At 56.6% G+C, this 21,806-nt stretch overlaps 1 protein-coding gene across 1 annotated transcript; it reads left to right on the top strand.

Moving 5' to 3' along the window:
- Positions 1 to 2,864: 2,864 nt before the first annotated feature.
- On the top strand, positions 2,865 to 18,717 carry MAP1S (microtubule associated protein 1S). The gene is made up of 7 exons (XM_039243351.1): positions 2,865 to 3,005; positions 4,319 to 4,420; positions 5,818 to 5,900; positions 6,900 to 7,040; positions 7,669 to 10,006; positions 17,415 to 17,650; positions 18,473 to 18,717. The coding sequence occupies exons 1-7, from the start codon at positions 2,882 to 2,884 to the stop codon at positions 18,626 to 18,628; spliced, it is 3,180 nt and encodes a 1,059-aa protein (XP_039099282.1). The 5' UTR covers positions 2,865 to 2,881; the 3' UTR covers positions 18,629 to 18,717.
- Positions 18,718 to 21,806: the final 3,089 nt, after the last annotated feature.

Below are 21,806 nucleotides of genomic sequence, written 5' to 3'. Positions count from 1 at the left end.
AGATACTGAATGGTCAAAGCTGTAATTGTAATTGGTGCTTATGTGATGATGCTACATGTACTGTAACACCCCCATCCCTTACTCCTTTTTTTTTTTTTAAATTTTTTTAAAAATTTTTTAATTTATTTCTAGGAGAGAGAAAGACAGCATGAGCAGGGGAGGGTCAGAGAGAGAGGGAGACACAGACTCTGAAATAGGCTCCAGGCTCTGAGCTGGCAGTCAGCACAGAGCCCGACGCGGGGCTCGAACCCACGAACCGCGAGATCATGACCTAAGCGAAAGTCGGTCGCTCAACCGACTAAGCCACCCAGGCGCCCCCCCCCATCCCTTACTCCTTAAAAACCCTATTCGCTATTGTTCTTCGTTTCACCTTGCTGCCATGACACCGGTAGGCAGATGAGCCCCTGCTTGAGCTTGTAATAAAGACCCTTTTGTATTTGCATCGGTGTCGACTCCTTGGAGGTCTCAGGGAACTCGCGAATCGGGCACAACACCAGCTTCGCATCATAACATGAGGAACAAGAGAAGCCAGATCCAAGAGCGGATACCTTCTGCGATCCCATTTATGTGAAGTTCAAAACCAGGTAAAACTCACCTATAATGACAGAGGGCAGGGCAGGGGAGGGGAGAATCAACCAGAGAGCCCAGAGAACTGCCAGGAGCTGAGAAATGTCCTACATCCTAACCACAGTGTCACCGCCCTTGTCAACCTCCACTTTTGACATTTGTGAACTTGATCATGCCTATGTTAAACCTGAAGACAAAATGTTAACGAGAGAAAAGGGTTGCCAGGGTGAGAAGACAAGAATGTCCATCAGTTCTGAGGGCTAAAGGGTTCCATTTTCCCCACAAATGCCATTATCTGATCCCTCTAGGGACTGATGACCTCGAAACAAGCCTTGAGCTGTGAGTGGATAAAGGCCAGAGGACAGTGACCTGAGTCTTGTGCCTGGAATTTCAGAAATGACCCCCCATGATGCTTCATCTCTGGGGAGTTGCTTCCCACATTCCCCATACGAGAGTCCTCAGCCTGGATGACACCATGAGACGGGAAAACCTCAGGACTCCAGAATGCTCAGAGTATCAGCACCCAGAGTCCTTTGGGAGAACTTTCCTCCCTAATCAGACACCCTGGTGAAGACACATTCTCACACTTCAGGGCCCTTTTAGACAAACTGGAAGTAATAGCAACACCCATAACTTCACAGCTTTGGGCAGAAGGAAGAGCATAGACTTCAGTCAGAAGGTCCTGGGTTCGAGTCCTAACTCAGTCAATCAACACACATGAAGGAAAACATGACTGGTGGATACCTGGGCTTTTCACCCCCACTCCACAAGCGTTATCATGCATTTCCAGGATATTCAGCATTGTCCTACAAAAGGCCAGGATTCCAGAGAGGCCTCTGCCTGGCTTGGCCTCCAGCAAACTTCCAGCCTCGTAGGGGAGATAGAGCCTGACACAAATGCTCCCATTCCTATTATTGCTCAGAGCAATAACACAAGAAATCACAATCAGCGGGGCGCCTGGGTGGCTCAGTCGGTTAAGTGTCCAACTTCGGCTCAGGTCATGATCTCGTGGTCCATGAGTTCGAGCCCCTCATCAGGCTCTGTGCTGACAGCTCAGAGCCTGGAGCCTGCTTCAGATTCTGTGTCTCTGTCTCTCTGCCCCTCCCCAACTCATGTTCTGTCTCTCTCGGTCTCTTGAAAATAAAAACAAACATTAAAAATTAAAAAAAAAAAGAAATCACAGGCAGCCAGGACACAGAGGAGGCAGCTAAAAAGGAGGGACTAGAGTAGAGGAAGTATGCCAGAGCCAAAAAGAGAGAGAGAAAGGAAGTGGAGAACTAGAACATTAGACAGCTAGTGGCCAGTGATTCTCTCACACTGACCAGGGAGGAAGTCGGGCTGAACAACCCCAGATAATGAAGGGCAGTAGAAGGCCAATCCTGCTTCCCAGGCCTGTTTATTTCTGTCTTGATTTGTTTTGTATATCTCCAGAGATGGAGACTCCAGTCCCAAGAGAGACAACCCAGTCCTCCCTGGGCACAGGCAACTGTCAAAGAGGTTGATGCACCATGATTTTTTTTTTCCTTAAGTAGTGACCACCCTAGTTGAAAAGGCTGAATGCGATTGGGGAGGACATGAGACAGGCAGCCAGTTCCTACCGCAGGCTGGATCTCAAATCAGACTCCCCTGGGTTCAGTCTCCTCTCTGCTCTACTACTTAAGGGGCTTGTGACTTCATCTCTGCAAGCCTGTGTCTTCTCTGAAATGACCATAACATCACCCTACCTCATAGGTTTATTCGTTGAGCTACTGGAGTAAAATGCGTGACATAGGTGCAAGTGTGTTATCCTGCTCCAGGGCCCAGAGTGCTCTGGAATGTGTCCCAACCACAGATGTACTTTCCTACCTCTAAAGCTTTGCACATGCTCTGACTTGCCTCAAATGCTCTTGCCCCACCACTCATACCTAGCAAACTCCTACACAGCCCTTAAAGTCCTTAAAGCCACCTCTCTTTTCTCTGTTCAAGCCCTGACCCAGGGAGCGAGGAGCATATGGGCCCGGTTCTAATTAGGCCCACTGTGATGTGATGACTTCCCTGAGAACACGTGGTAGGCATGCAGTCAAAGCTTGTCGAATGAATGAATAGATGGATGGATGAATGAATGATCATTTGGGAGGGGTGGCCAAAGGGGAGATCCAAGAGTCTGCCAACCACGTCTGCGCCCATGTCCCCAGCTCCCGAGACCTCCAGGGGCCAGCGGCGGCAGACAAGGGGCGAGGGGGCTTCCGGGAGGGGTCTTCTTGTCTTCCGGTACGGCCCCTTTAAGGGGCGGGGCCAGTGGGGTAGGCGCCCGGAGCGTCGGTGCGGCGCGAAGATGGCGGCGGCGGCGGCGGCGGACCCCGGGGCGGCCCAGGCACCGAACTCGCTGCTGCTCGTGGTGGGCGGCGAGTGCGGGTGCTCGGGGCTGCTCACTTACGTGCTGGAGGAGCTCGAACGAGGTCGGGTTGGCCTGGGGCCGCGGGGTGCGAGAGGCGGGCGCGGCCGCGCGTCTCGGCCCGAGGGTGGGGGTGGGGGTGGGGGTGGGGGTGAGGGTGGGGGCGGCCGAGCTAGGGGGGTGGGGTGGGCAGCGGCGGAATCCTGGGGGTCCAGAGGCTCGGTCTTCCTCACGGTTAGGTTAGGCGTACGGCGCGGCCAGAGGCCTGGGGCGCCCACGGAGGAAGCGGTACCCGGGCCTGGGTTGGGCTGCCCCGCCCCGCCCCGGGTGTAGCCTGGGGACCGGACAGGGGCCCGGGCTTGGGGACCCGCGCAATTGGGCAACACGGACGACGGCTCCGCTTCCCGCCCAGCGGGCCCGCAGAGGGGAGGGTGGGGTCTCCTCGAAGCCCAGGGTCCTAGCAGCTTGGGTGTCCTGGAGGGAGGAGTCGGGATGGAGCCCCGGGGCCCACTTTCCGTGGCTCCAGAAGGAGCGTGCTAATTGGGGTGTGGGCGGGCGCAGCCTGCCCGGGGGATTTGGCATCTGGGGAGATGAATCATATAGGTGCACCTGCGAGGTTCACCTGCAGCCACTTGGCGCAGGCATCGTGCACCCCACGCCAGGTTTGGAGGGCCTTCATCCCCGCATTCAGATGGGCAGGGCCTTCGGTCTGGCGCCTGCAAAATGGAAAGGCAGCGCGCGCCTCTGCGTGCTTGGGAATGTTGTGGTCCGTGTCCCTGTCCTGCCCCACCCCCACCCCGCCCCGTGCGCAAGGATAGCGGGGGACCACAGGCTCAGCTCTGCCCTCGCGGTGCTAATAGTCTGATAGGGTGAGGGACCCAAAGCGGGTGAGGAGATGGAACAAGTTTTTAAGCTCACAGGCTGTCAGGAGTGCTCAGAAGGATGCAAAGCGCTGAAGGCCCGAAGGGTGGGTGGGGAGGCAGAGGGAAGGACCTCCTGAGAGTAGCAAGAGCTAGTGCCAAGGCCAGGAGGTGGAAACACTCCTGGCCGGGCAGAAGGAGTTGTGAGACAGTGGTGGGAGCGGGGGGGGAGACGATGGAGGGGACCAGATGACTGTTCAGGAGGTGGGGGGCTCTTTTGTTGACGTTGTGAAATGTCGAGTTAACGCTTTGGGTTCTTTGGTGCAGATGCAGAGAGAGGGCGAGAGGCACGTTAGGTGCTTCTGAGTCCCCAGGCCGCGGGTAGGGGGACAGGTAGAAGGGAGGGGCCCGGGATGGCTCCCACCTGCCAGATGCTAGTTATTGAAACATTCTGGGAGCTGGGGAGCCCACTTGACTTCCTACCTCACTTCTTCACCGCCCCCCTTGCCCCCAACAGGCATCCGCTCCTGGGACATCGACCCTGGCATTTGCAGCCTTGATGAGCAGCTCAAGGTTTTTGTGTCCCGGCACTCTGCCACCTTCTCCAGCATCGTGAAAGGTGAGACTGGAGACCCCCCAGTTCCCAGCCACTCCCCTTCTACTCGTTCACCGGGGGGAGTGTTCTCTGAGTTCCAGCTGTGTGCCAGGCGTGGGGGGTGGGGCTCCGGTATGGCTATAAACAATAACAGTAATAATACAGCTGAGTCTGCCAGGCGTGAAGCAGGGCTGGGCCCTGACCAGCGCCAACTCCCTTGGTCATCTGCTGTACACAAGGCAGGAACTCGTGTTTTTGTCCCCATTTTGCAGACGAGGCAGCTGAGGGGTGGGGCCAGGGAGACCTCCAGGAAGTGAGCTCTTTGGAGGAGAGGTACCTGGGGCTGTTGTGTCGAGTGGAGGGAAGGGCCCAGACAAGGTGAGAAGATGTTTGGAAAGCGAGGGGACGCTGAGGGGGCCTGGAGAGTGGAGTGTGGGGACCGTGTCTGGTTTGTGGCTGTGACCCCCGTATGGGAGGTGCTCAGTGGGTGGGAAGCTTTGAGAGGAGAAACGTTGAGGAAAGGGTTGGGACGCGTGGGCCAGCCCCACACAGCCCAGGATGGCCCACAGAACAGGGCGGCTGCTGGGCGGGTCCTGGGTGTCGCCCGAGGCCCCTCTTGCCTCAGCCAGCCTGTTGAGTCACTAGGCTGCTGCAGGAGGGGAAGGAAGTGTCCTTCGCCTCATTGTCCTAGCGGTTCCTGGTAGCTTCCTGACCCCTCACAGGATTTGGGGGCAGGAAGGGGCTGGAAATCCCGTCGGCTCTGTGTGACCTTGGTGGCCGTTCCCCCGCCGGAATGGGGCAATATCCGTATGTGATAATAAGCGTGTGATAAGCTGATAAAGGCTGACCAGTGCCGAAAGGTCCTTTCCTCTCCAGCCTTAGGCCTGCTGCTCGCTTTTTGAAACCTCTGGGTTCTGGGGGATAGACCGGGACTCAGATCTTCCCCACCCCCCGTCTTCCTGGCCCATGAGGCCTCCCCACCCCCATGCTTCCCTCACTGTGGCCTCACCTGCCACTTGCTGATCCTCAGATACCTGGACCCCAGTCCTGCCCTCTTCCTGGTGTACCTCGTTGGCCCTCCCTGGGCTCAGGCTCCTTGCCTCTGCGGGGTGACAGTGACATCCCCCGGAGGGCTGACTGCCGGGAAGCAGGGCCGTAAGCAGTGATGGCCTTGTCGTCACCGTTTCCAGCGTGAGGCCTGCCGGCGCTGGTTTTCTGTTCTTGCCCCACCCCGACCTGCACCTCTGTCGTGTGCCTGTTGCTCCTCAGATGCCCCCCTGGCTGGGGTTCCCGGGAGGCAGAGTCCTGGAGGGGCTTGTGGCTGCCTGGGGTCACGCCGGGAGGCAGGGCTGGACACCGGGACGGCCTGACCCCACGCACAAGGCCCAGCCCCAGACTCACAGGGCCCGGTTCCCCCACAGGCCAGCGGAGCCTGCACCACCGTGGAGACACCCTGGAGACGCTGGTGCTCCTGAACCCATCAGACAAGTCCCTGTGCGACGAGGTAGGGACCCATCCTCTCTGCAGGGGGCGGGGCCGCAGGGACCGGTGCCTTCCCGAGTCTTGACTTCCTGAGCGTCCCTGACCTTGTGCTGTTTAAAATTTTCTTGACACCCAGCAGCCTCACCCCCTCCTTCAGAAAGCCTCCCCAGATGGCCTCCGCTTCAGCTTGTCCCTCCCTTGGGGGTGGGGGGGTGGGAGGAGCAGGTGGAGTCAGGGAGGACTGGAGTTTGGGAGGAGGGAATGGAGCAGGGAAGGTCTGGAGGCAGGAAGGCAGGGCTCTGCTGACGTTTGCATCTTGTGCCTCTTGCTGGCTGGGCCCCAGGAGTTGTCTGCATTGACTTTTTAAAAATTTATTTTGAGAGAGAGCACGCGCGTGAGCACTCCAGCTGGGAAGGGGCGGGGCGGGGGAGAGAGAATCCCAGGCAGGCTCCGTGCTGTCAGCTGAAATGAAGAGTCAGACGCTTAACAGACTGAGCCACCCAGGAGCCCCTGAATTGACTCTGAATCCTAGTTCGTGGCCATCCGTGCGCATCTCCCCGTTACCCGTAGGGAGGATGAACGAGACAGAGCCCCGTGCGCCCCTCTAGAGTCCCTCAAATAGGTGGGCTACCCTGCTCACAGATGCTCCATTTTGTTTCCTCAAGGAGCTCTGAAGGAGGTACAGCCAGACACAGACACCCTCTTCCCCGTGGCATTGAGGCTGGGCCAGAGAGAGAGAGGGCCCCAGGGAATCCAGAAAGGGTATGGGGGGGGGGGCTTCTAGGAAGAGGGGGCACTGGAGCCTGGCTTTTAGGATGAGCAGCAGGAGTTCATTGGGGGTGGGGTGCAGGGCTCAGCAAGAGGCCCCGAGGGCACCCTTCTAGCTTCTAGTTGAACACTGGGGTGGGGACAGGGGTGGGGGTGGTTACATGTAGATTTGGGGCTGGGGGCCATCTCAAAGCAGGGTGTAGGCTGTGTCACTGCACAGAGCAGCGTCTTTAACGGCCTCCCCCTTCCTCAGCTCCGGAACCTTCTGCTGGACCCTGCCCCTCATAAACTGCTGGTGTTGGCCGGGCCCTGCCTGGAGGAGACAGGGGAGTTGCTGCTCCAGACGGGGGGCTTCTCGCCCCGCCACTTCCTCCAGGTCCTAGGGGACAAAGAGGTAAGTTGCCGCCTCCTCCTCATCCTTCCCCTGGCTCTGAATCCTGGCTCGTCCCCATCAGGCTGTGTGGCCCTAGTGACCTGTCCCTCCCTGCACCCCGTCCCCTCCTCTGTGGGGCAGAAGCAGTGACACGTGTCCCTCCAGTGGCTGGGCCCCGAGTCCCTCACCTACTACACTGTGTGGTTTGAGGCTAGGCCTGTAGGTCAGCAGACATCCCAGAGACCACAAGGGGCACCCCAGCTTCTAGGTCCCTTCTACAGTCCTTAGTCTGGGTGTGGCAGATGAGCAAAACCAGCTGGTAAACCTCCTTTTTAGGTTAGGAGAGTGAGGTAATGACCGGGAGATAAAAAGCACAGAAGACGTCCCCGGAGGGAGCTGTGCTGTAGGATGAGAACAGCAAGTGCAAAGGCCTTGGGGCGGGGAGAGTGGGAGGGAAGCAGGTGGTGAGTCAGGATCCTGTGTCTCTGTGACCATGGGGAGGGCTGGGTTTTGGCCTCAGGGTGACAAGGGTCCGCCAAGGGACTCTCCCAGCCCCAAGAAGACAGACAGGGGGCGCTTGCCCAGTTTTCCCAAGGGGCTGAGTATTGCCTGGCTCCAAGGGGGCCCCTAACCATGACTTCTCCCCCAGATCCGGGATCTTCTGGCGTCTACGCCCCCACCTGCAGACCTGCCCGAGCTGACCATCACCTGCCCAAGCTTTGGGGACTGGGCCCAGCTGGCGTCTGCGGGGCTGGGCCTCCAGGGCGCCCTGCGGCTGCGGTGGAACCCCCCCGTGCGGCTGCCGGCCTCCGCGGGCCTGCGCGAGTTCCTGGAGTACGTGGCCGAGTCGCTGGAGCCGCCGTCCCCCTTTGAGCTGCTCGAGCCGCCCGCGTCCGTGGGCTTCCTCAGGCTCGCCCGGCCCTGCTGCTATGTCTTCCCTGGTGGCCTCGGCGATGCCGCCTTCTTTGCCGTCAACGGCTTCACCGTGCTGGTCAACGGCGGCTCGAACCCCAAGTCGAGCTTCTGGAAGCTGGTGCGCCACCTGGACCGCGTGGACGCTGTGCTGGTGACCCACGCCGGCGCCGACAGCCTCCCGGGCCTCAACAGCCTTCTGCGGCGCAAACTGGCGGAGCGGGACGAGGCGGCGGCCGGCGGGGGCTCCGGGGATGACCGGCTTCGCAGGCTCATCTCCCCCAACCTGGGGGTCGTGTTCCTCAACGCCCGTGTCGCCATCTCGCGTCTGGCGAGCGGCGAGGACGAGGCGGAGCTGGCCCTGAGCCTCTTGGCCCGGCTGGGCATCACTCCCCTTACCCTGAACCGCGGGCCGCTCCCGGCTGAGCCCACTGTGCTCTTTCAGAAGATGGGTGTGGGCCGCTTGGACATGTACGTGCTGCACCCGCCCGCTGCCGGCGCGGAGCTCGCATCCGTGTGCGCCCTGCTGGTGTGGCACCCTGCGGGCCCCACCGAGAAGGTGGTGCGCGTGCTGTTCCCAGGCTGCACGCCGCCTGCCCGCCTCCTGGACGGCCTGGTGCGTCTGCAGCACCTGGGCTTCCTGCGAGAGCCCGTGGTGACCCCCCAGGACCTAGCAGGGCCTCGGCGAGCTGGGAGCAAGGAGAGCGTGGGCTCCCGGGACAGCCTGAGAAGAGAAGGCCGGGCGGCAGCACCCTCCCGGCCTGCCCAGGAGCGCCCTGTGGCGGCGGCGGCCCGGAAGGAGCCACCTCGGGTTGAGGCCCCCCGCAGGGCTGAGAGAGAAGCCAGGGCCCCCCGCGAGGTGAAGAGGGACCCCAAGCCGAGCGTCCCCCGGACATCCCAGCCCCGGGCAGCCTCCACTTCGGGGAGCGTGAAGAAGGTGGGCGCCCAAGCTGCCACCAGGCCCCGCCGAGCACCCGCAAACCCCCGCCCTGGCGTCCCCCCGGCGGAGAACGGGCCCTGCAGCCCGCCCAGCTTCCGGTGCCGGGAGGCCAGCCCGCCCACCGAGGCCTGCAGCTCGCCGGCCCCCCAGCTGGCGGCCACTCCCAGTCCGGAGAGCAGCCTGGAACTGGGGCCGAGCCCAGCCGCGGATGATGGCGGCGCCTTGGCGGAGAAGGCCCTGGAGCTGCTTCTGGGTGCCAGCACCCCCCGGCCGCGCACACCCTCGCCTACTGGGGCCCCCCAGGGCCCAGCGGAGAGCAGCGGGCGGCTGTCACTGAGCCCGCTGCGGGGTGGGGAAGCTGCGCCCGACGCATCGCCCACGGTGACCACGCCGTCACTGCCTGCTGAGGTTGGGTCCCCGCACTCCACAGAGGTGGACGAGTCCCTGTCCGTCTCCTTCGAGCAGGTGCTGCCGCCACCACCTGCTGCCGCGGGCGAGGCTGGGCTGAGCCTCCCGCTCCGTGGCCCACGAGTCCGGCGATCCGCCTCCCCGCACGACGTGGACCTGTGCCTGGTGTCGCCCTGCGAGTTTGAACACCGGAAGGCTGTGCCCATGGCGCCCGCGTCCCCAGGCAGCTCTGAGAGCAGTGCTCGGTCCCAGGAGCGGGCGGGCGCTCTGGGGGCCGAGGAGACGCCTCCCACCTCTGTCAGCGAGTCCCTGCCCACCCTGTCTGACTCAGACCCCCTCCCGGCCGCCCCTGGCATCGCGGACTCGGACGAAGACATGGAGGGCTTGGGGGTCCCTCGCCGCGACCCGCTGCCCGAGCCCCTCAAGTTCCCCCCACCGCTGCCCACCCCGCCCAGCATCTGCATGGTGGACCCCGAGGTGCTGCCTCCGGAGCAGGCCCGGCCGGCAGAGGGCCTTGGCCGCACCCGGAAGTCCCTGGTCCGCCCTAATCCCAGCACTGCCGCCTCCAAAGCCGCCCCGGTGACCACGGCCAAAACCAAGGGACTGGCTGGCGGAGACCGGGCTGGTCGGCCCCTTGGCACCCGGAGCGAGCCCAGTGACAAGGGGGTTCGGGCACCCGTGTCCAGAAAGTCCTCGGTCCCCAAGACAACCACTCGGGGCCCATCCGGTAAGTATCTAGGAGCTGGAGTCCTATAGGGGAGTTACCGGCCGAAATCTTTGTTCTCTATTTGCTGTGTGACCTCAGCCAGACCTGCCACCCTCTCTGGGCATCAGTTTCTCCTATAAAATGGCAGCTTTGGCTCACCGTTTAGGCCCTTGCAATTCTAGGGCGTTCAGGCAGTGCCGCCCACGGAAACATAAAGTGGGCGTATCTGTCATCCTGAAGTCACTAATGCCACAGCAACTAAAAACGGGAAGTTAATTTTAATAATATATTTAACCCATTTGTGTGGAGATTGCCAAACCCACCACCACCAGACTCGATGTTGTAGTCGGGACTCGGGACGCAGTCATACTCTGGCTCTGCTGCATTGCAGCAGAAGGATACAGAAGAGGAGAGACGAGGGAGGGGGGACCAGGCACAGGCCAGTAGAGGTGTCCCCCAGCGTGGTCCCACCGTGTGCTTGACACGAGCCCTGTGCTTGAGAGCGAGCCCTGATGACACAGGAAAGTTCCCTAGAGACCGAGCGCCCAGGGTGTCAGCTGGGGGCCGGTCATGTTGGCACCCTCTGCCTGACATGTACCGGAGTCCCAGACTCAGGGCGACGCAGGTGTCCAGGGTGAGTCCCACCTCTGGGACGAAGCAGGCGCCGTGAGCCGCCCTTGTCCCTGCTGAGCGGGAACATTCTGAAATCCAGGTGCCCCGGACTCCAGCCAGGGCCGCCCCGTCAGCAGACCTTTCTTTTCCCCCCAGTTTTCCTTAGTTGGGATGAAATCTCTCTAACAGGACATGTACCGCCTTAGCCGTTTCTAAGTGCACCGTTCCATGGCGTTAAGTACGCAACAAGCCCCACCAGTCAGGACTCCTTTTATCTTGCAAAACCGAAACTCTGTCCCCATTAAAAACTAATACCCATTCCTCCTCTCCCAATCCCTGGCACCTTCCGGCTCTACGACCTGTTTCTATGACTCTGACTCCTCTGGGGCTCTTGTAAGTGAAGTCCTACTGTGTTTATGTTTTGTGATGAGTTTCTTTCACTTCGCGTAATGTCCCTGTGGTTCATCCATGTTGTAGTCTGTGTCATAATTTTCTTCCCTTTGTTTCATTTTTAAGAATCTCCTTCCTTTTTAAGGCTGAAGAATACTGTGTCGCGCGGATGGACCCTATTTTGTTTATCCATTCACCCATTGCTGGACCCTTGTTATTTCTGCCTTTCGGCTACTGCTGAATAATGCTGGGATGAACATGACTGGACACGTATCTCTTGGAGATCTTACTTTCGCCTCTTCGGGGTATATTCCCAGAAGTGGGATTGCTGGATCACATAGTAATTCTATTTTTTATTTTTCTTTTTATTTTTTTTGAGGAGCCGCCACACTATTTTCGACAGCAGCTGCACCATTTTCCGTTCCCACTAGCAGTGCAGAAAGGCTCCAATTTTTCCACATCCTCGCCAATACTTGTTCTTTTTTCATAGTAGCCACCTGATGGGTGGGAGGTGATCTCTTATGAGGGTTTTGATTTGCATTTCCCCGATTAGTGATGTTGAGTTTCATGTGCTGTCAGCCAATTTATATTCTCTTCTTTGGAGAAATGTCTGTTCAGGTCTTTCGCCCCATTTTTGATCCGGTTGTCTTTGTTGTTGGGTTATGGGAGTTCTGTTGTGGATCTTAACCCTTGATCAGGTACATGATTTGCAAATATTTTTTCCCCATTCTGTGGGGCTGCCTTTTTATTCTGTTGATTGTGTTCTTTGCACAAAAGTTTGTGAGCGTCGTAAAGTCCAGTTTGGCTTTTTTTTCCTGCCTGTGCTTTTGTCACATCCCAAAAAAATCATTGCCAAATCCACAATTTTGTGAAACTTTTGCTTTGTTCTGTTTTATGGTTTTAGCCCTCACATTTTGTTCCATGATAAATTGAGTTGATTTTTGTCCGTGGTGCTAAATGAGAGTTCAATTTCATTCTTTCGCATGGAGACGTCCAATTTTCCCACCACTATTGGTTGAAAAGACTGTCCTTCCCCCACCAATGGTCTTGGAATCCTTGTCAGAAATCATTTCAGCACATATGTGAGGGTTTATTTCTGAGTTTTCTGTTCCATTGGCCAATAATGCATCTGTCTTTATGTCAACACCACACTGTCTTGATTACTGTCCCTTTGTCATTAGTTTACAGATCAGGGCGTGTGAGGCCTCCAACTTTATTCTTCAACATTGTCTTGCCTTCTGGAACCTTTGAGGTTCCATATGATTTTAGGATAGGCTTTCCTATTTCTGCAAAAAGCCCTTTGATCGCGACAGCATTGAATCTGTAGTTTGCTTCAGGGATAGTGTCAACACTCGGCAGATATTAAGTCTTCCCGTCCACAAGTACGGGATGTCTTTGGTGTGCGTTTTTACGTCTTCTTCCATTTCTTTCAGCAGTATTTTGTAGTTTTCATAGATTTTATTTTCTGGGTTAAATTAATTCCTAAATATTTTATTCTTTTTTTGATGGTATTGTAAATAGAATTGTTTTCTTAGTGTCCTTTTCAGATTGTTCACCATTAGCGTGTAGAAGCATAACTGATTTGTGTGGGTTGGTTTTGTATCCAGCTACTTTGCCGAATCTGTTTATTCTAACAGCTGTGTGTGTGTGTGTGCACGTGCATAATTTTAGAGTTTTCTGCACAGAAGAGCGTGTCATCTGTGATCAGAGGTAAGTTTAATTTTTTCTTTTCTAATGTGGATTATCTTTTCTGTTTCTTGCCTGATTGCTCTGGCTAGCGCTTCTAGTATTGTGTAGATTAGAAGTGCCAAAAGCCAACATTCTTGCCTTGTTCCTGCTCTTAGAAAAAAAAGCTTATAGTGTTTCATCGTTGGGTATGATGTGAGCTGTAGGTTTTTATGTACGGCTTGTATTACGTTGAGGCAGTTTCATGCTCAACGTTGTTGAGGATTTTTATCATGAAAAAGGGTTGAATTTTGTCAAATGCCTTTTCCGCAATAATTGAAATGATTGTAATGTTTTATTCATTCTGTTAATGTGGTATATTATGTTGGTTTTTCTTTTCTTTTTAAGACTTTATTTTTAAAGTAAATCTCTACACCCAATATGGGGTTCAAACTCACAACCCTGAGATCAAGAGTCGCATGCTCTACCAGCCAAGCCAGCCCCATATATATACACTTTTTTTTTTTTTTTTTTTAGAAAAGGGAGGATTTTTTAAAATGTATTTTATTTATTTCTGAGGGAGAGAGAGACAGCGTGAGCAGGGGAGATTCAGAGAGAGAGGGAGACACAGAATCCGAAACAGTCTCCAGGCTCTGAGCTGGCTGTCAGCACAGAGCTCGACGCAGGGCTTGAACCCACAAACTGTGAGATCATGACCTGAGCTGAAGTCGGGTGCTTAACCGACTGAGCCACCCAGACGCCCCCATTTTTTTTTTTTTTTTTTTAAGGTTTCATTTTTTGGAGCGTCTGGGTGGCTCTCAGTCAGTTAGATGTCTGAATTCAGCTCGGGTCATGATCTCGTGGTCTGTGAGTTCAAGCCCTGCGTCAGGCTCTGTGCTGACAGCTCGCGGAACCTTGAGCCTGCTTCAGATTCTGTGTCTCCCTGTCTCTCTGCCCCTCCCCCACTCACACTCTGTCTCTGCCTCTCTCTCTCAAAAATAAAGATTAAAAAAATTTCTTTTAAAGATTTCATTTTTAAGTACTCTCTACACCCACTGTGTGGCTATATTGATTTTTCATATGTTGAACCATCCCTGCATCCCAGGTATTCCCACTTGATCACAGTGTCTGATCCTTTTAATAGGCTGCTGATTTGTCGCAGATTTTTGCTTCCAGGTTCATAAGGGATATTGATAAAGTTGGAGAGGGATCAAAGTTAGTTCTTGAAACGTGTGGTAGAAACTTAAGCTCAGGAGGATTTTGATTCCTGATTCAGTCTCCTTACTAACAATAGATCTGTTTAGTTTTTCTGTTTTTGTGATTCAGTCTTGGTGGGTTTTGTGTTTCTGGGCATTTGTAAGCTTCTTCTAGGTTATGTGGTTTCTTGTTTGTACAGATGTCCCCAGGACTCTCCTAATGCTCTTTATGTCTGTACAGTAGGTAGTAGTGTCTCCCTCTTACTTCTGATCTTATCAGTTTGAGTCTCTTACTCTAGCCAAAGGGGTGTCAGTTTTGTTAATCTCTTTAAAGGACCAACTCGTGGTTTTATTGGTTCTTTTGTATTTTTCTATTCTCAGTCTTTAAAATCTCTGCTCTTTATCGTTTCTTTTTCTGTTAGCTTTGGATTTACTTTTTTTTTTTTCCCTGGTTCCTTAGGTTAAAGTTAGGTTGTTGGATGGAGATACCCTTTTTTAATATAGATGTTTATACGCAGAAACTTTCCTCGTATCTCTGCTTTCTCTAAAGAGATTCTCTCCCAGCAGTGGGGCTGTAGCATGTCTCTGTGGGTCGTCCTAGTTGGAATTTGTTGAGCTTCTTAGACGTTTACTAACACCTTGCATCAGATATGGGAAGTTTGGGGCCATTGTTTCTTCAAATAATCGTTCTGCCCCTTTCTCTCCACCTGCGATTCCACGTGTGTGTTGGCCCCCTCGGCGGCGGCCCACAAATCCCTGTGGCCGCCGTTCAGTTCCTTCAGCCTTATTTCTCCCTGTTCCTCAGACCCGATCAAGAATGGAATTCCTCTCGTGAATTTTTCACTTCAGTTAGTGCCCTTTTCAGCCGCAGAATTTCTTTCTGGTCTGTTTTCTCTGTCCCTAGTGCTGTTCCTGTTTTACTCACACAGCATCTTCTTGCACATCCTCCTTTCTTTCTGGAAGCACCTTTAAGACCGTTGTTTTAAGGTCTTTGTGCAGCAAGCCCACCATCTGGCCTTTCTCGGGGGTGGTTTCTGTTGATTTTTTTTTTTTTTTCTTTTTACTCTGGGCCCTACTTTTCCTTTTTAAAATTTTTTTTTAATTTTTTTTTTTTTTTTTTTTTTGAGAGAGGGAGAGAGACAGCATGAGCAGGGGAGGGTCAGAGAGAGAGGGAGACACAGAATCCGAAGCAGGCTCCAGGCTCTGAGCTGTCAGCGCAGAGCCCGATGAAGGGCTTGAACCCATGAACCGTGAGATCATGACCTGAGCCAGTCGGACATTTAACTGAGCCACCACCCAGGCACCCCATGGGCCCTACTTTTCCTGTTGCTTTGTACACCTTGTGATTTTTGCTGCTGTTGTTGAAAACCAGACACTTGAGTTTAATAACATGTTAACTCCGGAGATCCAAATCTCCCCCTTCCCCAGGGGAAGGTTTGTGTGGCTGCTTTGTTTAATTATCATGTGCTGCTTCTGTGCTGGGATCAGTCCGAGGTGGACACTGAGAGTCTTCTCAAATCTTCACGGAGCCTGCGCCATCCCCTGGGCACGTGTGATTTTCCTAAATCTCCCATGTGTGCAGTGGCTTTTTAAAAATTATGATTAAGCGTTTAATGTTAATTCCAGCATAGTTAACAGCTATATTAGTTCAAGTGTACAATGTAGTGATGCAGTGGCTTTTGAATGGCTTAGTCCTTACATGTGTGGCTCCTTAAAGGGGGGAAAAGTGAAAAATGACGGAGAAAAGGAGAAAACATGCTCCATCCTTTGGATCTCCTGGAAGTCAGGGAGACGCTGCCAGCCGGACTGCCGTGTGGATGGGGAGATGGATTCCCGGTGCTTCCCGCTGCACCGTCGTCCCCTAGCCCTCCCGCTGAGTGCACTCTGTCACGCGTGCTACTAGAGCAGAATAGTCCAGCGTGCCATCAGTATGACCCCTCACCGGCTGATTCCCCTGCTCGTGGCCACGCTGGGTCTCGGGTGCCTGGTGTGGGTTTGGTACAAACCCCAGCTCATCCCAGCCTGTCCTGGCTGCGTCCCAGCGCTCGGCAGCCACTGTGGAGGGCACTGCAGGCCTAGGAGTACCGGGGGTGGTGGGAAAGCTCCGATGATGACTGGCAGTGATGATGACTTGAGCTGCTGTCCCCGAGTGCTTGCTCACCTGTCCAGGTACCTTGGTGGCCCTGCCCTCTGGAAGCTGACAGATGTCCCAGGCAACTCTTGCCCCGGGGCTTGTCGTTGGTTCCCAGCCTCAGTGCCCCTGAGCTGCCACCTCTTATCCTTCTTGGGCACTTTCCAGGAGAGGCACCCAGTGGGCCCCCATGGGCTTGAGCAGGGCGGCTACCCAGGTCCGTGGCCGAGGCCGGGAGTCATCCGAGCCCCTGTCTGCCCAGGCTTTTGGACCCCCCAGGCTTTTGGGTCTCCTCCTCCCACTGCCCCCGACAGATGGACCTCTGCTAGTGTCGGCTGACTGTGTCTTAAAAGGGCCAGGGGGTAAACGTCCCCAAATCGCAGGCCAGGTGCGCTCTGTCCAGCGCCTTGGCTCTGTGCTGCAGAACAGCAGCTCGCGGGGAACCGGAAGGGCGCTCCGGCAAAGCTGCATTTACAGAGGCAGGCGCTGCTGGAGCGCGCCGGGCCCTGCCCTGCCCCGTGGCCCCCTCATCTTCTCTTCACCAGTCCGCCTCTGTTGCTCCCTCGTGCTTATCGTGGCCGTGGCTGTGGCGGCATTCTCTTCCTGAGTCTCAAGATCCTCACCACCCTTGTTCCTGGCTATGGTGGGGGGGGGTGCCACCTGCCCAAAGCTAGGGGAGTTGTTCGCTCTGCCACTGCCGCGGCGGCCCTCTGCGCCCACCCCCGGAGCTGGGCAGTGTTTCCTGGCCTAAGACGTCAAGCACCTGGCCAGCGTCCTGTGCCTCAGATCCAGGCTTGTCCTCACTTAATTGACTATGATTATGAGACACTCGCCTGGGACTGGGGGCCTCATTACCCTTTGCATAGGTTCTGGGTTCAGGGCCATGGGTGAGGCTCTGAAAGCAGCGCCACATCTGGCCTCCCTCTTGCAGTCTGTCCCTCCCACACCCACTCTGTCTTCCTCGTTGCCCTTGGGGGCAGAGAGTTTTGTCTGTCTCAGTCACTGACATGTCCCTAGTGCCTAATGCCCAGGAAGGCTCAATAAATGCCCCTTGAGTAATTGAGTAGACGGAGGAGGCTGCAGAAGCAGCAGATTGTTCTAGATACTGGCTGCTTTGGGAGCTTTAGCTCTAAAACCCCCTCTTTCTGGGGGGGGAAGCCCTCCCTGATTGCCCCCTCCTACCCTCTGGCCCTGGGTATGTCTGTGTCCAGGGACCAGCCGGGGAGGGTCCGGGCACCGAGGATGTGGCCTGGGGTCTCTGCAGGGTTTGTTGAGTAACTGCCCAAGGCACAGAGAGCTTGTCAACTGTGAGACGGTGAGATCAGGCCGCCCCCTGTGGACGGAGCCACTCAGAGAGATGCAGGCAGAGATGGGAGCCCCTTCCCAGGCCCAGGTCCCAGGAGCTCAGGACTCACCCCTTCCTTCCTGCCCCCAGGGTCAGCGGGCAGCCGGCCAGGCGGGTCAGCAGCACCCCCCGGCTCCCCTGTCTACCTCGACCTGGCCTACCTGCCCGGCGGGCACAGCGCCCGGCTGGTGGATGAGGAGTTCTTCCGACGCGTGCGGGCGCTCTGCTATGTCATCAGTGGCCAGGACCAGCGCAGGGAGGAGGGCATGCGGGCCGTCCTGGACGCGCTGCTGGCTGGCAAGCAGCAATGGGACCGAGACCTCCAGGTGCGTGACCACCCCAGGGCCCCAGACAGACTTGGCACAAGGTAGGGCCACACGCTGCCTGGTGTGCTCCCATTGAACTTAGTCCTGTGAGGTCTATGTGACCTTCACCACCTACCCACAGAAGAGGGAGTGGGGCTCTGACTAAGCTGTGGCCCCAAGGCCACAGAAAGGAAGGTGAGTTCAGAAGCCCCACAGCTCTCAGGGCTCTGTTCCCTGTTGTCCACGTCGTCTGTGTGAAGGAGCTGGAGGAGGGTGCGGGGCAGGACTGGTTTGATCCCCTTCCCTGACCCCTGCGCTCTTAACCTTCCCAGTCGTGAGAACTGGCGAGGGTCCGCGTGGCTGCGAAAGCTGAGAATTGGTCCTGTGGCTGGGTGGTCCCCCAGGGAAGCCGTGGAGCACATCCTTGAAGGGCAAGCTTTCAGGTCCCTGGCCACCCATTTGGTGTGGGAGGTGCCGACGCCAGCCTTTCAGGGAGCATGCGCGCGGCCCCTGTTCCCCCCCTCCCCCCAACCAGCTTGTCGAGAGCCAGGAGGGAGAATCCCAGGCACCAGGGGAAGGTAGAGCAAGCTTGGTGCGTACAAGGGAGGAGGCAGAGAGAGGCCTGGTCTGTGTTGTGAGAGGGCCCTTTGGGTGCCGTGGGGACAAGAAAGGACCTCAAAGACGGGCTGGCCGCCAGCTGCAGACATCCAGGCAAGAGCGAAGGGAGGCAGAGCAAATGCGGTCAGGGAAGAAGGGTCTCAGACGCCGAGAGTGGAGCAAGGGGCTGGGCCCAGGGCTCAGAGATGCTCCCGCTCACCGTCAGTCTGTCTTTCCCCCCCACAGGTGACCCTGATCCCCACCTTTGATTCGGTGGCGATGCACGAGTGGTACGAGGAGACGCATGCGCGGCACCAGGCACTGGGCATCACCGTGCTGGGCAGCAACAGCACCGTGTCCATGCAAGACGAGGCCTTCCCTGCCTGCAAGGTCGAGTTCTAGCTCGGGGCCCTGACGTCCGCCCCCTCGGCCGGCACCCGCCCCAGTCCTGAGACTCACCTGCATCAGAAATAAACCAGGTACTCCACCCAGCTGCTGCCTCAGTTCCTTCTGCTGATGGCAGACTTGACAGCGTCTGGGACTCATCACCGCTGTGTCGGCCCCTGGTTTCGGGGGGATCCCCCAGTAGCCCCCAGGCCAGGCGTGCCCTGGCCTCCATGTCGCAGATGGGGAGACCCAGGCCCCGTGGGAGAGTGTGTCTTTCTGGTAATGACCTCCGGCAGCCGGCAGCCAGCATGAGGGAAGCCGGAGCGCCTGAGGGCTGGCCCTCCACTGCAGGAGCTGGTCAGGGCCCAGGTGAGGTTGGACCCCAGGCTCTGTGCTCCAGAGCGGCAGAATCTCTGTCCCACCTGATGCTCGAGGCAGGAGATCACATGCTACAGAGAGGTCTTCAAGAAGAATCAGACCCAGAGATTACCGACCTCAGTTCCTAGAGAACTTTCCATGCTCCCTGCGCTTGCAGATGCCTGGATAGAACGTTAGAGGAGATGCCATGCGTCCTGGGTCCAATGGCGACCCAAAAAGCAAACGTCTGAGTCCTGACACCTGAAATCTGAGAGTGTGACCCTGTCTGCAGAAAGGGATTTTCAGATGCAGTTAAGTGAAGGCTCCTGAGATTCTCTGGTTGGGCCCTAAGTCCAGTGATGGGTGTCCTTAGACCAAGGAGGTGACACACAGAAGGCCATGTGGAGACGGAGGCAGGGACTGGGGTGATGGGGCCATAGCCGAGGAACCTTGGAGCTCCCGAGGCCGGTGCAGAGTGATCCTCCCCTAGAACTTTCTGAAGGAACCAACCCCGTGGACACCTTGATTTCAGAGTTGGGCCTCCAGAACGGCGAGAATGAACCGTTGTGTGTGGAACTTTGTGATGGTCCAGGAGGTGCTCTGAGCCGGTCAGCACACGGCTCGTGGCCTGAGTCCCTGTGTGTGGCTGTGGAGGCATCAGCTCCCACAACAGGCACCTCCTGCCCGCGGCTCTGGAGGCTGGAGGGCCCGGACCAGGGTGCTGGCGCCACCGGGTCTGCTGAGCCCGTTCTCTGGCTGTGTCTTCGGTGGAGAGGGAGGGGGCGTGGGGACACATCCTCTCACGGCCCCTCCTTAGGCAGCACCAACCCCGTGATGGGACCCCACCCCGTGACCTCCACTACCTAGTGATCTCCCAGAGTACCCCCCGCCACAAACACCGTCATGACGGGGAACAGGCCTCACACATAGGAAATTGGCGGGGGGAGGGTTTGTACTAGTTGGGTCTCAGCCTATCAGTGACCAGTGTCGTGGTTGGACTGGATGACAAGATGCCCTCCTGCCTGACAACCATCGGGAACCTGAAAAAAACATTTATCACTTACAAGACCTGGAAATTACCCAGCTCCCCGAGGGCCACACAGTGTCAGGGAGGGACTGAGACAGAACCACACTGGCGGGGCCTCTGCTCTTGCTGAGTCCAGGGTGCAAGCCTCGGTTCTCAGGGCTCCTTGTTTATCGGTAAACCTAAAACCTCCCAGTGGGAATTTAAAGCAATGGGAGGGGGAATAATGGCCCGAGTGGCCCGGAAGGCCTGTTATCACACTCAGCCAAGACCTCTGAAATGAGGAGCATGGGCGGGGGCCCTGGCTCTTTCTCCAGTGCCTGGTGCCAAGTTTGCCCCCGGCGGGCTTCTCGGAAGCGGGTGCCTGGGCCATCCAAGCTTCGGTCCCGGCCTCGCGTGACAGGAAGAAACTGGGCTTGCACCACAGCGGGCGTGACTCCGACGCAAGTCAGTCTGCAGCCAGCAGGGCGGCAGCACGCAGGGACCGGGGCCACCTACGAAGGGTTGGCTTGCGGGACCTACCGCTTCTTGCAGCAGCTGCCGAACCGCTGTCCGGCTGTCTCGCATGGGGTGTCGGGACTGGACAAGGCCGGGCGGGTGGGAAGGAAGGGCAGGCGGACGCGAAGAGGACCTGCGCCGGCGCCCAAGGGGACAGGACCCACCAGGGCCCTGTGGGCGATGCCGCGGCCAAAGTCAGCGCGCGCCCGGCCGGGGACAGGTTTGGCAGCCTTCGGGGGAGCTGCCCGGCACCGGGGACCTGGGTCTGCGACCCTGCGCCCACTTTGTTGTCGCTGTACCCTCCGTCTGTTCATGTCCGTGAACGGGGAAAGTGGAAGTGCTGCGAGCCGGAGCGGGAGCGGGAGCGCGCCCAGCCCGACGGGGGCGTGCGGAGCAGAGCTGCGCATGCGGGTTACGCCCTTTTCCCGCTGCCCGGTAAGGGTGGGCGCCTTGGGGTGGGGCGCTGTTGCAACCCTGCCCGCGGTGTCATTTTGGCCAGACTGGCGCGTGGCAGGTGCTGCCTCCTGCACTCTCTCCATCTCTTCTATCACCAGGGAGGCCTTCTCACTGGTATTGTTTAATTAGCCACTCTGTTTTATTACATGTGCTGCTTCTCACTGATGCATCGTAACTCTTTTTCAAGAAACAATAAAAGGTTTTTAATTGTGCTAAAAAGCACATAAGATTTACCGTCTTAACCATTAAGGTTTTGTGCGGTGGGGTTTTTTTCCCTCCAGATCTTTCAATTTTATGAACAGTTGTTCTGTAAACATTTTATTTTCATGGCTTTCAAACCACAGTCTTTAAATGTCTTTCTTTTGTGCTCCGAGAGGGCTTTCTCGCAGCCGGCACAAGTTCCCCCATGGCTTTTACTCCGTGTTTATCATTTTAACTTTTATTTTTATCCATCTAGGACTTATTTGGGGATGAAGAGAGATGGAGGGGTTGCTCCAGCCCCAAGGGCCAGCCGATTGTCCCCGGCCCGGTGCGAGTTTGAAAGGCTCCCTCCTCCCTAAGACCCGGGCGCGTCTGCGTCTGTTTCTACATCTGCTCTAATCCATCACCAGCGTTTCTGGCCGTCTCCTGGCTATTTTCATGGGGGTAGTCTTGTGTGTCTTAATAGCTCCTCGGCAAGTTTTTATTCCTTGGTTTTATTTTTTCCCTTCTTAAATTCCCAGCTGTTTTCACGTGCTCATTCCTCTTAGAGTTCTAGAATCTCCCCAGAGGGGCCCAAACAACGTAAAAGAAATTTTACAGGGGCGCCTGGCTGGCTCGGTCGGTAAAGAATGTGACTCTTCATCTTGGGGTTGTGAG

The sequence above is a fragment of the Hyaena hyaena genome, unplaced genomic scaffold (assembly GCF_003009895.1).
Source record: "Hyaena hyaena isolate Hyena2069 unplaced genomic scaffold, ASM300989v1 scaffold_227, whole genome shotgun sequence".
NCBI classification, from domain to species: Eukaryota; Metazoa; Chordata; class Mammalia; order Carnivora; family Hyaenidae; genus Hyaena; species Hyaena hyaena.
Note: the sequence above shows the minus strand (reverse complement) of the source record. Positions and strands in the feature narration are given on the sequence as shown.

Excerpts from the sequence above, each read along its gene's own strand:
- MAP1S (XM_039243351.1), top strand. The coding sequence starts at position 2,882 with ATGGCGGCGGCGGCGGCGGCGGACCCCGGGGCGGCCCAGGCACCGAAC. Across the intron at positions 3,006-4,318 it reads GCTGGAGGAGCTCGAACGAG|GCATCCGCTCCTGGGACATC; the intron begins GTCGGGTTGGCC and ends TGCCCCCAACAG. Across the intron at positions 5,901-6,899 it reads ACAAGTCCCTGTGCGACGAG|CTCCGGAACCTTCTGCTGGA; the intron begins GTAGGGACCCAT and ends CCCCTTCCTCAG.